Genomic DNA, 12,667 nt, shown 5'->3' on the forward strand with positions numbered 1-12,667 from the left:
CTAAGTATTTAACCAAAATATGACATACACAATGTTTAACCTTGAAGGTTAAAAAGTGACCTAAAATTATGTATACCTAACCCTAGAAATAGCCCATTTTTTTATTATGAGCCTTCCATTTGATCTTTTGGTGTATTAGTGCCATCTGCTGGAACGTTAAGAAAATTAGGTTTTTCCAAATCCCAAAACGTGTACGAGTATAGGGCAGAGAGGGGAGAATAGTAGGGGGGTAAATGTACTCTTTAAATATGTAGTTGCTTGGGGTGCCTGGGTGGCTCAGTGGGTTAAAGCCTCTGCCTTCAGCTCAGGTCATGATCCCAGAGTCCTGGGATCAAGCCCTGCATCGGGCTCTCTGCTCAGCAGGGAGCCTGCTTCCTCCTCTCTCTGCCTGCCTCTCTGCCTACTTGTGATCTCTGTCTGTCAAATAAATAGATAAAATCTTTAAAAAAAAAATATGTAGTTACTTAACTTCCACATCATTATCAGTATAAACCCCAGTTAACTACAAAGCTCTACAATGAAGTTTAAAAATTAGAATAAAGAAAACCCTACATATTTCTTGCTCTTGATACATTTCTTGGTTTCTAAAATATTCCGCCATTCTGCTCTATGCATGAAACTCAACACGCCCCAACATGTCTCAACACTGCCTGGTTCTTTTACCACGACCCAGGACACTGATGTATATGTAAGAGACACGTGCAATATGTCTCGATCTAACATGCATTACGTATATACAAATGCAACGTGTACTTATTTTTAGCATCTCACGAAGTTTTGGTGGTAGAGTGAGGAGACAGATGCGGGATGGGGTCTTTCTAAAGTGCTTTTGCCACCTCCAAACAGCAACTGGAAGAGACACATATGGACAGTATGACCCAACCGTTCAAGGTTCTCATAAAAACTGCCACACGTATTCTAAATGATAATATAGAAACGTAAAAAGTTGCTTAACCGATTTTAATAACATGACATAAAGCCCCTACACTTGATAGAATCGTTATGCAAAATACATAGATGAATACTGTCTTCTCTTAAAAATATAAAATAAATAAGCAAGACGTGAAAATAGGCAAGTTTCCATTAAATAAATGAAAATTTTAAAAAAAGAAAGTTTTGCTTTCCATATCATTTGAAGAAGGGAAATTATCATTTTAAACAATATTCAAGTTTATTAAACAAATTAAAAAAAAAGTATTATAAAATGTTTAACTGTCATCAGCTTCGAGGTTTATGTTGCTCCCAAATTTTGCATATAACTGAACTTTCAGATCTGCTAACACTCGCTGAATTGATTCCACTCTGGCTTCTAAGGCGTCGATTTCTTCTTGCAAATTTTTCTGGGGGAAAAAAAAAATCGTTTAATTCTATTCAGTGCATGGTTTCTGAGCATCTGGGGATGAAATAATATTTGGGAAGAATTTTAGGTCAAACTTTCTAAACTTGGGACAGGCGGCTAAATAACAGTGATCATTAAATCTAAACCAAAAGTCTGAATGTGGCCATTTTTAATTCATGATTTATACTTGCTTATTATAGAATAAATCAAGCCCGTCGGTTTTTGCTGATTTATAAAACAAAATGGATAAGAGAAAATTAATTCCTAAATCATTACACCCTAATAAAGAAAGAACTTCTATACAAACTCTCCCGGTAAACAGTTTTATCATAGGCCTGGCTTCTAACAACTTCTTCCAACTTCCCACAAAAATAACTACAAAACTAGAAGAAACAATAAAAACTCACACGGCCACCAATAATTAAGAATAACAACTTATAGTCAGAATCTGGGAGAAATTTTCACAACCGCGAGGTCCCTGGAACTACTCTGAGAGGGAATGCTAACAAGGGCCTCGTTTGGGACACAGAACAGCGCTGCCCACGTGAAATGCAGGGAACGTCACAAGTTCCTTCCTGGCCAGGATCCAAAAAAGGATTTCTTGGGATGCCTGGTTGGCTCAGTTGGCTAAGCGTCTGCCTTCAGCACAGGTCATGATCTCAGGGTCCTGGGATGGAGTCCCACATCGGGCTCCTTGCTCAGCGGGCGCCTGCTTCTCCCTCTGCCTGCTGCTCCCCCTCTCACACACAAATAAATAAATAAAATTTTAGAAAAAAAAAAAAAAAGAAAAGAAAAGAAAGGATTTCTCCTAAACATGACCAAAAAAATATGAAGTTGCACAAATGGCATATCCATCAATATCAGGAAGAAGGCAAGAATGCCTAGCATTGACAGTGTTACTCTTAGAAATCGGGCTGACGAATCTCAAAAGTATGGCCCCCAGATTGCTTGGAAACTCATTAGAAACACAAATTCTGGGGCTGCACTCCAGGCCTCCTGGTTTGGAAATTCCTTGGAAATTTTCAACAAGCCCTCTGGGGGACTGTGATGCATGCTAAAGGCTTGAGAACCACAGCTATAAGTAACAGAAATAAGACGTATGACTATTAGAAAGGAGATAAAACTTCTCCGGTTCATGAGTGAAATTACAGCATGCCAAGAAAATGATCTTAAAAGCACAAGTGCTATCAGGTATCACTCGTTTCATCAAAGCTCCTGAAAGGCTCCTCTTCGCCTTAGGGCCGGGTGAGCAGATACTGCGGCCCACGGGCCAGCCCTAGCCTGATGCTTGCCCGTGCGGTCTTCCCGGAACATAGCCACAGGCATGCATTCACACGTCCTGCTTCCATGGCGATTGTGACCGAGCCCGGGGGTTCCCGAAGCCAGAGACAGCTGCTGTCTGGCCTGACGCAGAGCGCTTGCTGACCCCTGCAAAAGTCATCAATGTATCAACTCGACTGAGTTCTTCAAGGTGGGGCCACACTTTCAGATGCTCCCAAATCTGCAGCAAATTAGCACTTCACTTAGTTACGTTTGTGTGCCATGATCTTTTTACGACCATTTACACACGACCATTCCTGCCCCCCACCCCTGCACCGGTGCTGGCAAGCACCCACTTGCTGTAGAGTCGTCTCCTTCCTGGGGAGCCCCTCCTGCCCACGCATACTCCTCTGCTCTGTGTTCTTCCAGCACCTCTAGGCCCAACCACCTTCCATCTATTGCTAGTTATGCTTGCTGAAGTTCCTCTTTGCAATTACACCATCTACTCCCTGCAAGAAGGCACCAGGCCTATTTCGTTGTCCTCCCCGTGCCCTGGCTCATGGCAGACCCTGACAGAGTAAGCACTCAACAAATACTTCTGGAATGAATGAATGAATGAATGAATGAATAAAGCTTCACTAGCTGTGGCAGGGAGGGAAACGGGAGGGCGGCATGTCCACAGTTGTGACAAAAACCATAAACCAGCTTGAAATACTTCCCACAAGATAAAAAGAACAAAGATTAAAAAAGATTTAACAAAGGTTAAAAAAGAACAAAATTATAAAATTTTACTGTGGAAGAAAAGATTTAAACACAAGGGGAAGCACCAATGTTTCTGCATAGAAAGATTTAGGAGTAAAATTGTTAGTTCTTCCCACAGTTTATTAAATATAGGTTTAATTCAGGGGAATTTTTGCTTTCTATGACATTTGAAGAAGGAAGACTAACACTTTAAGTAACATCCAGATTAATTAAGCAAAGTGCAAAAGAATCAGAAAATGTTTGACTGCCATCAGCTTCTCATGCACAATGTGACTGTTCCTTTCATAGACAGTTGGAGGGCGTGTGAATTGGAAACTAATTTCACAGCATCCCTCAAATGCCTCATATGTTGTCAATAAACCCATACTCTGACCCAATAATGACACCTGTCTGATTATTTCCTTAAAAGAATTTCCTAAACGTGAAAAAGACTCGGGTGTAAGAATGCTCACTGCAACGTTCCTGTAGGAAGATACTAGAAACAAATTGATGTTAACAGGAGGCAGTGAACAGAATCGGTGTCCACCAGCATGACCTTCAACGATCGTCAAAAATGATGTTTTTAAAGCATGTGTGCTTGGTCCAGAGCAGGCCCCCGATACAGATTTGCTGGGCAAATGAACATTAAATAGAACAAGAAAGTACTTCTGGTGGGAGGCTAACTGACCAAAATGTGAAGCAAATCCAGAGAAAAGAGAAGGTGAAAACATAAAAGAACCAATGAGAATGTTCATTATGGATGATTACCTTGGGCAATGGGATTACAGGCGATTTTCCTTTTCTACCTTATAATATTCTATAGTTTCCGCACAGTTAGAGCATGGATTCTGGAGTCAAAAAGCCTCTCCCTCTCTGTCACCTTGGTAAGTCCCCTGACTTTTCTCAGCCTCTACCCCTCAATTCTAAATTGGGACGAACGGTCCGTGTCTCACAGAGCCCTTGTCAGGATTAGGTAAGATCATGCCTGCAAGGCTTTCCACACCACGCCTGGGACATTGTAAAAACCCATGGAGTATTATTACCTCGCACACATTACTTCCCTACACCTGGAATTAGCGGGTTCTTTATAAAATGTACACCCTAATGGGAGTGTTAGCCTCCCTCACCCAGCATACCTTTGCTTCTTCTAACATTTCCTGTGTTTCTTCTTGAGAATGGCTAATGAAAACATCACCAATTTGATAAGGTATCATTAAGCAATCATCATCTGCAAGCATGATGTCCTCACAAGCATCTTCTAAATTCTGGAGTTGTTTCTAGAAACACAAAGCAAACGGCAACGAAAAGCACACTCAAAACTCCCTGTTAGAGGCAGGAAGCCAATTTTTTAAAATTATTTTTATTAACCTATAAGGTATTATCTGCCCCAGGGGTACAGGTCTATGAATCATCAGGCTTACGCATCTCACCGCACTCACCATAGCACATACCCTCCCCAACGTCCATCACCCAGCCACCCTCTCCCTACTCCCCAAGCCCCCAGCAACCCTCAGTTTGTTTTGTGAGAATAAGAGTCTCTTATGGCTTGTCTCCCTCCCGATCCCATCTTGTTTCATTTTTTTCCAAGAAGCCAATTTAATCTGGGGACACCAACTCTATGAAAGACCCTTTCACAAAGTACCACCACACTAGTGTTAAGACTTTTTTACATTTCTAGATGGCGTTTCCTAAGGACGCGCTCAAGAGCTCACTCATTGTCCTCTAGCTACTTCCAGACTGCTACGAGCACCTGTGGGGGACAGCAGGCCGCTCAAAATGTCCTTCTCCCCTAACGGTTGCCACTTGGTGCATTCTGCTTTCCTAGGGTAGAACAGAAACAGAGCAAACCGCCGTTTCTCAGCCTTGCCCGATGCGGGGCTGAAAGCAGCTACGAACATAAATTCCACCCGTCAACCGCACTTGAACTGGACCTCAGCTCAGAGAGTCACACGAGGCGAGGCTGGGCACAGGCCTGACGTGCGAGCGGGCAGGGGCTGGGGTGGCCCCTGCCGGAGGTGGCAGCAGGCTCTGGGATCCCTGGAAACAAGAGCAGGTCCATCGCCAGCCCCGTTCTTGGAGATGCGGCTCTGGGGCCTGCTCCCGGAGCCCCAGCCCAGGCCCACCCCCTCAACAAGCTGTAAGTTCTCACACGGCCCTTCAACAAGGTCTTTTCTCTTTAACTAACTGGACTGGATTACGTCATCTGCAACAAAGAGCCCAGACAAACAAAATCACATATTACTGAATTCAGTTTTAAAAAGCTCTAGTATGGGGCAAATGGGTGGCCAAGTCCGTTAAGCCTCTGACTCTTGATTTCAGTTCAGGTCGTGATCCTGGGTTTGTGGGATCGAAACCCATATCGGGCTCCATGCCCAGCATGGAGCCCGCTTAGGATTCTCGCTCTCCCTCTGCCCCCCAACACCCCACTTGCATGCGTTCTCTGTCAAAAAAAGCTATAGTATAAAGACCTTTCCTTTTTCTTAAATAAGATGCACTTCTTTAGTACCTTTTTAACTTCTATTTCCTCCTTCAGCTCTGTGATTCTACTCGTGTTCCGTGCAAATTTGTTTATCTTTTGTTGATCTTCAAAAGTAACGTTGACATCTTCTGCAGCCTGAAAAAACATTTTAATTTTTTGCAGAATTAATTTTACTGGAAAAGTTATAGGTAAGGTTTTTCTCTGAAATAACTCAGTAAACTATTTGCCCTTATAGAGTCAAGAATCACAACAGGCACAGAAAATCACCAACACAGGCTTTGTAAGTTTTTGCCCCACAAGCTCAAGATTTGTTCATACATCCGCCATCTCTTCTGACAGTCTATGGAGTAACGCCTAAGCTACAAAAACACTTCAAATATAAACAATTAAGTCAGCCAACTTTAGCCTAGAGCAGAATTTCTTGAGTTAGAACATTCTTTCATCAAGATAACCCAGGGAGCAAAAATGACGTGGTAGTGAGTTCTGGTAAAAGCTTCATACCAGTTTCTGCTCTTAGAGTTAAAACCTGCATAAGCTTATTGAAGCCATCAGAAATCCGACAGTTTCTAATGTTTAACACAAATGATATACTGGCTAGAGGGTTGTTAACGCCCTTCAGTGGCTATATTCCACACATGGTAAAAATGATGTTTCTTTAATGTAGAACTTGTTACATGTCTTCATATAAGAATAAGGATAGTATATATAAGAATATATATAGTATATACAATATACAATAAAAGGATTAAAATCAAATGTTTAAAAATTTTAGTGATTAAATTTGTAAATTAGAGTACTTAGATGACATACAGTATCTATAAAATCATAAAATAAAATTTATTGAGCTCTTACTATGTATCAAGAACTTTCTAAGCACTTATCATCACTGTTACTCCTCCAATAAATCTTAGTAAGTAGGATCATTAGGAAGTAGCACCATTTTACACATGGAGAAAGTACAGCACAGAGAGGGTAAAGAATTTCCCCAAGGTCACACAGCCAGTAAGTGGTGGAATTCGATGTCCACCCAGGTAACCTGACGCAGGAGCCCAGACAGGTCCACCAGCTCTTAGACACTGAAGGTGAAAAAGCGTGTGGGCACGCAATCACACATATTTGTAAGAGTCAGCAGGAAATCCTTGGCTTTCATCAGTCTCAAAGGGGGACCATATACTTAAAAAAAAAAAAAATTAAATACCAGATTCTCCTTAGAGTTTCCCCTCGTTTATAAAATAAGAACAAGAGCACTTGATTATAATGTAAAGGAGAAAAGAGAAGCTTCAACAAACACTATTTTTGCTCTTTGCAATGATTTACAACAACCACGCCTCACCCCTTCACCTGATCGCTCATGACCAGTCCCATAAGAGGTGTACACTTTTATTTCTCCAGAGGTTGAAAGGCAACCTGTTGTGTCAATCATTCACTGGCACTCAGCGGACAGAACACCAAGCCAGACACCCAGAGCTCAGCCCTCCCCTGATCTGGGCTCTCAACACACAACAAACACTTAGACATGCATCAGGCTCAGCATCAGAGGTCCAGAGGACATCCTGAAAAAAATCCTTTACATCACGATACATATAGTTTTGAATGTTCAACCTTGTGCGTAATCTTTGTGAATCTAGAAGTTGGGAAACGCTGCGCTGCACCAGAGAAACCAAAGGCAAGTCCATATTCAGATATCCTGGCATTCCGGTGATTTTTGCCTAAGAACTAGCAATTTCTGAAGCAAACAGGAACAGAGAACTCTAGAGAGTTCCTGCTTGTCTGCAGAGTTTAAATACTGAGGCCCTGAAAACCTAAATATAGATTTATAGAAGCATTTGTCATCCTCAGGCTTGAACAGAGTAACTCCCATGAAAGCAAGTACCAGGAGGCTGGCCTGACACACAACAGAGACTAATATATTCTTCCTGAATTTGAATTAAATCCTGCTTGATCAGACTTACATACACACGTTTCTGAAAAGCTGTGGAGGAATTTGGCCACCTGTTCCTAACTTTCCAAAGCAGGCATTTCCTTTCCTAGCCTCACCGCACAGCACCCCCCGCGTGTACTTGGGACCCGGAGTCTGTTTCCTTAACGGTGGTTTTCTCGCTGGGGATTACAGGCTACGGTCGGCGTGTGAAGTCCGTGGCTAAATGTGTGCCACGCAGGACGGTTCTGTTTAGAGCAGAAAGTGAGAAGTCAGCACCTTCCATGACTAACGCCAGTGGCTTCTGTTTTCCACTCACTGTTCTGGAACACTCCTACACTGTATGAAGCTTCATTTCGGCGGGGAGGGGCTAGTTCTTTTTGTTTTTTTTTTTTCCCCAAAGATTTTATTTATTTATTTGACAGACAGAGATCACAAGTAGGCAGAAAAGCAGGCAGAGGGGGATGGGGAAGCAGGCTCCCCGCCAAGCAGAGTGCCCGATGTAGGGCTCGATCCCAGGACCCTGGGATCATGCCCTGAGCCGAAGGCAGAAGCTTACCCCACTGAGCCACCCAGGTGCCCCGGGCTAGTTCTTAACTGGGGATGCGCAGACACTGAAAGTCCCTTTACCCACTGAACGTGTGTGCAGCCTGGCATGTCTTGTGTGTAGTTCCTCTGGAAGGGTCTTCACAGTTTTTCTCAGATTCTCAAGGGGATCTACACCCCAAAGGTTAGGGACTCTTGTGTTAAGAGAAGCCAGATGTACTCACAGCTGCTCACAAAGTCACGAGAACTCAAAGAGGAAGGAGGGGTGTGTGTGTGTGTGTGTGTGTGTTTCTTTCCTGACGCAGCACAGAGTGGTTGAAATAGTACTGGATTCACATCCAAGCAAGCAGGAACTTGGACAAATTATTCAATTTTTTCTCAGGTTTATTACTTGTAAAATGGGGGCGATAGTTCATCCCACGTTGCAGGGGAGATGAAATGAGGACTCGAGGATGGAGTCACCTTTCAGTCACTGAGAGCTAAGTGCTTTCTTTCCTGAGCAATGTTTACCAAAAAGTCATTACAGACGAAGAACAAAGATCTAAGAGAAAATTCTGCTAGGCCAGGGAGAAATATAACTGCTCAAGATTCAAAGTGGAAATTAAAATTCCCTGGACCCCGACTGTACCCTTTTCTTCAGACTCAGCATCTTACAGGATTCTAAGAGGAAAGCGAACCACACTCAGTCTTGCCCCACTGGGTCTTGGCTATTACCAGCAGAATGTGGACTGACAGCGGAGTCCATCAGTGTATTAAAAGCCTAGAAGGAGATTCAGGCCAATTTCAGTCTGTCTTTATTTTTGTTTTTTGAAGATGTCTGCCAAGTCTCCATGATATGAAATTCTGCTTTGTATTTTTATTCACTTTTCACGCCCACAGTACAGTCATTCACTTAACAACTACTTGGTAAACGTCCCCCGTATTCCAGAGAGCTGCTGCGACAGGCCAACCTTCACGAAGACCTGGCAGCGTACATTCTAGAGAAGGGGGTGGGCAAAAGACAAGGTGAAAAAGATGATACACGTGATAAGGAAAGCAAAATAGTATAAGGGTCGCAAACACTGGCAGATAAGGAGTGAAGGGGGCTTCCTAGATAGAGGGGGTCAAAGATGGCCTCTCCGGGGAGGGACCTTTGTACTCAGGATCAGGGACAGAATCAAACACAGTCCTCTGCTGGCCAGGAACCAATCCTTGGAAAGCAAACCTTTGGAGAGGAGAGGACTGAACCACCTCACCTACACATTCTCACCAGAAAAGCCATGACCCACTGGGACGTAAATGTGTTACAAACGCGAAGTACTCCAAATTGCAAACGGTTTTTATTAAACTCAAAAGGCTATCCCCATAATTCATGCTCACTCACTGACATGCCTGTTTGCTCCCAGGGCAGGCAGAGGGCCAGAGTGTATGTGCAGTTAACCCATCAGAAATCGTGCACAGCACTGGAAAACACCTGCAGGAGGCTGGTGCCTCTCTCATGTCAATGTCTTACTAAGATAAGGAAGAAAATTCTCGGGCTCTGGCTGCCACCCACCCCTCAATATGTTCATTTACTATCTTGGCTCAACCTCCCCGGATTCTCCGCCGGTCTGGCCACCCTTTCTTTAAACACCCAGGGTCTCTGTAGGTGATCCTCCCCCTCTCGAATGCCTCCTCCCTTTCCAACGTTCCCGTCCCCTCCTTAGGTCATCATATAGATCACACCTTCTCACGAACGCGTTCTCTGGTCACCAAACAGACCTTAATCCAGCCCTCACGTCACAAGTCCTTTTTTCATAGTTCTTAGCAGAGCTGGAAATTCTAGTTTTCTGTGTGACTATCGAGTAATACTTGCCTCTTCCCCAGAACTTTAAGTTCCCCAACGCTATGAGGATAAGGGGTAGAAGCATTATTATTGCTCACCACGGCTCATCACCTAAATCTGAAATTGTGCCACGGTACATGCTCAAGAAGTTTGCCTAGTGAATGAAAATACGTTGGTAATCAAAAGTTTTGCCAAGTCCAAGGTTCAAATCGTTTCTCTACCATTCCCTCAACCTTTACTTCATCTCTCCGCACTTCTGTCTGCATACCTGTCAAACTGGGGGCGGGGGGGGGGGGGGTCCAACTAGTCCCATCTACTGAATGAAACACCATCACTCACAAAGGGCCCAATTTAAATACAAAAGAGAGAGGTGGGGTGAATCTCACCCAGTTTCATACTCATCTGAATCCCCTTAACCCCGAGCCCTACCCCAGTACTCAATAGGAATTTGTAGATGACAGACCAATGGCGTGAGCACATCACCCTGATTTGCTCACGTTATTGCCAGGAACCAGTCCCGGTTTTCGCACCCTACAACAGAAGTAGGGGGCTCAAACTATGCAAAGTGCTGAGTAGGAGAGCCGCGAACTTGAAGCTGAAAGCAAGTCCCTCTGGGCAGGGGGCTCTTTGTCAGACCTGCTCCAAGTTAAAAACACAGGCTCTAGAGTCAGAAAGGGTGTGCCCACTTTAAACCTAACTTTGCCTGTGTACTTCCATCGTCTCATCTGTAAAATAAGGATGAAAGCAGTTTCGGGGTGTAAGACTAACACAGGCACACAACTCTGGTAGACCCGTACCTACCCAGCACACAAGAAAAAGAAAAGCCTCGGTTACTACCAGATGCTATTAGTCCCTTGCCCCTCCACCATTTTGCTTTTCTTCTCTCCAGGTATTTTTAAGCACCTGTGCAGACCCGGTGAGTTATAAGCTGTCCACAGGAGTTCAGCCTGCTTGGTAGGATAAAAGGTGGGCTTTGGGAAAAACAAAATTAAAACCTGAGTTTGAACTCCAGCTCTGCTATTAGCTGAGTCATTTTGAGGCCACCAACCGCTCTGTTAAGTTTCTCCATCTGTAAAGTGGGAGGAAACCGCGTCTCTGCTAAGTCGCCGGGAGCTCAGAGAGAACAAGCAGACGGCTTCTCGGCCCTGACCCGTCATCTTCCCTCAGTACAGAGAGTTGCCGTCTGGAAGCAGAGGGACATCGAGTGTGGATGTGGGCGGCTCAGAGCTGGACACCAGGGCTCCGAGGCCAAATAACTTGGGGATGCTGTGCTCCTTACAGCTGTGTGACCTTGGGCAGGTGACTCCACCTCTCTGGGCCTCTGCTTCCTCATTTGCAAAGCACGGAGGCAGCAGCACCCCTGCTTGTCGACTTGCGAGGTTAAATGACAAGCCAGGGAAAATGCAGCCCATGGGACCTTCGGCTTCTCACACCGCAACGACAGGGCCTGAGCCGCGGGGTCCTCAGGCTCTCCACGGCCGTCTTCAGCACCGCGAGAGGCGACCCAGAGGTCCCCGAGGGTCCCGGCCCGCGTGCCCCGCCTCGGCGGGCCGGGGGCCTGAGAAGACGTCCAGGGAGCAGGGCGCGGGGAGGCCTCGCCGCGGGGCCGCCCTGAGGGCCGGCGGCCTCGGCCCCCGCCCCCACGCCGGGCTTCAGAGCCGCACACCCCAGGCAGCCCACGCCCGGCCCCCGGCTGCCGACCCCCGCCCGCTAGCCGAGCATCCCGCACCCGGAGCGCCCCACTCACCGCCTTCTTCATGGTGGCCGCCATCTTGGGACTGGACTACGGCGCGCGGCGGGGAGGGCCGCGAGGGCGCGCTCGGGCCCAGGGCCGTCCGTCGCTCCCTGTGGGCCCAGACCGCCCCCCCGCATACGACCCTGTCTCCATATCCCTTCCTACTGCATCTTCGACCCGTGATTCTTAACGGTCGGGACTCAGGGAGGAAATATGTCCTGGAAGGACTTGGTACATGCCAATTAAAGGCACAGGCAACGCCCTGTGGGCCGACAGAAAGTGGGGGGTGTGGCGAACTGCCCCAGGGTCCCGCGGCGGACAGCAGGGGGCGCCCCGCGCAGCGAGGCGGGGGCACGAGTGCACGGAAGGGAAGTTCTCTTTCATCAGTTCCACGAACTTTGTAAGAAATCGGCATAAAAAAAAATGCCTTGGCTCTAGGATGTGAGATGTATGTGCCCTGCTAATTCTCTGATAATATAAAGGAGGACGTACTCCTGTTAATTTATTCACCAGTGTTTACTGAGTAATTTACCCTATGCCCCGACACTTGTGCCTCCCCAGTTTTTTCCTTTTCCTGTGTGTGTGTGTGTGTGTGTGTGTGTGTGTGTCTGTGTGTCTGTGTGTCTGTGTGGACTCCTTTACACTCTTAACAAGTATTGAAGACTTCAAAGATCTTCCGTTTACGTAGGTTATATTCATCGATATTTCTCATTTTAGAAATTAAAACTGAGAATTTTAAAAAATATTAATTCACTTAATAAATAAACCCATTCCATGTTAATATAAGTAACATCTTAAATTATATGAAATCTTTGGAAACTGGCATGGATTTCTGAAAACAAGGA

At 45.3% G+C, this 12,667-nt stretch overlaps 1 protein-coding gene across 1 annotated transcript; it reads right to left on the reverse strand.

Annotated features, from left to right (window-relative positions):
- Positions 1-945: 945 nt before the first annotated feature.
- Positions 946-11,886, reverse strand: LOC111141844 (prefoldin subunit 4). Its single transcript, XM_022494682.1, has 4 exons — positions 11,835-11,886; positions 5,847-5,954; positions 4,477-4,617; positions 946-1,340 (listed from the first exon to the last, which is right to left on the reverse strand). The coding sequence occupies exons 1-4, from the start codon at positions 11,856-11,858 to the stop codon at positions 1,209-1,211; spliced, it is 405 nt and encodes a 134-aa protein (XP_022350390.1). The 5' UTR covers positions 11,859-11,886; the 3' UTR covers positions 946-1,208.
- Positions 11,887-12,667: the final 781 nt, after the last annotated feature.

The sequence above is a fragment of the Enhydra lutris genome, unplaced genomic scaffold (assembly GCF_002288905.1).
Source record: "Enhydra lutris kenyoni isolate GAN:26980312 unplaced genomic scaffold, ASM228890v2 scaffoldscaffold6, whole genome shotgun sequence".
Classification (NCBI taxonomy): domain Eukaryota; kingdom Metazoa; phylum Chordata; class Mammalia; order Carnivora; family Mustelidae; genus Enhydra; species Enhydra lutris.

What these genes read in the sequence shown, in the direction of transcription:
- LOC111141844 (XM_022494682.1), bottom strand. Translation starts at nt 11,858, where the DNA reads ATGGCGGCCACCATGAAGAAGGCG. An exon ending in CGGCCACCATGAAGAAGGCG is followed by an intron (nt 5,955 to 11,834) that starts GTGAGTGGGGCG and finishes ATGTTTTTTCAG; the next exon opens with GCTGCAGAAGATGTCAACGT. An exon ending in AAATGTTAGAAGAAGCAAAG is followed by an intron (nt 1,341 to 4,476) that starts GTATGCTGGGTG and finishes TTTTTCCCCCAG; the next exon opens with AAAAATTTGCAAGAAGAAAT.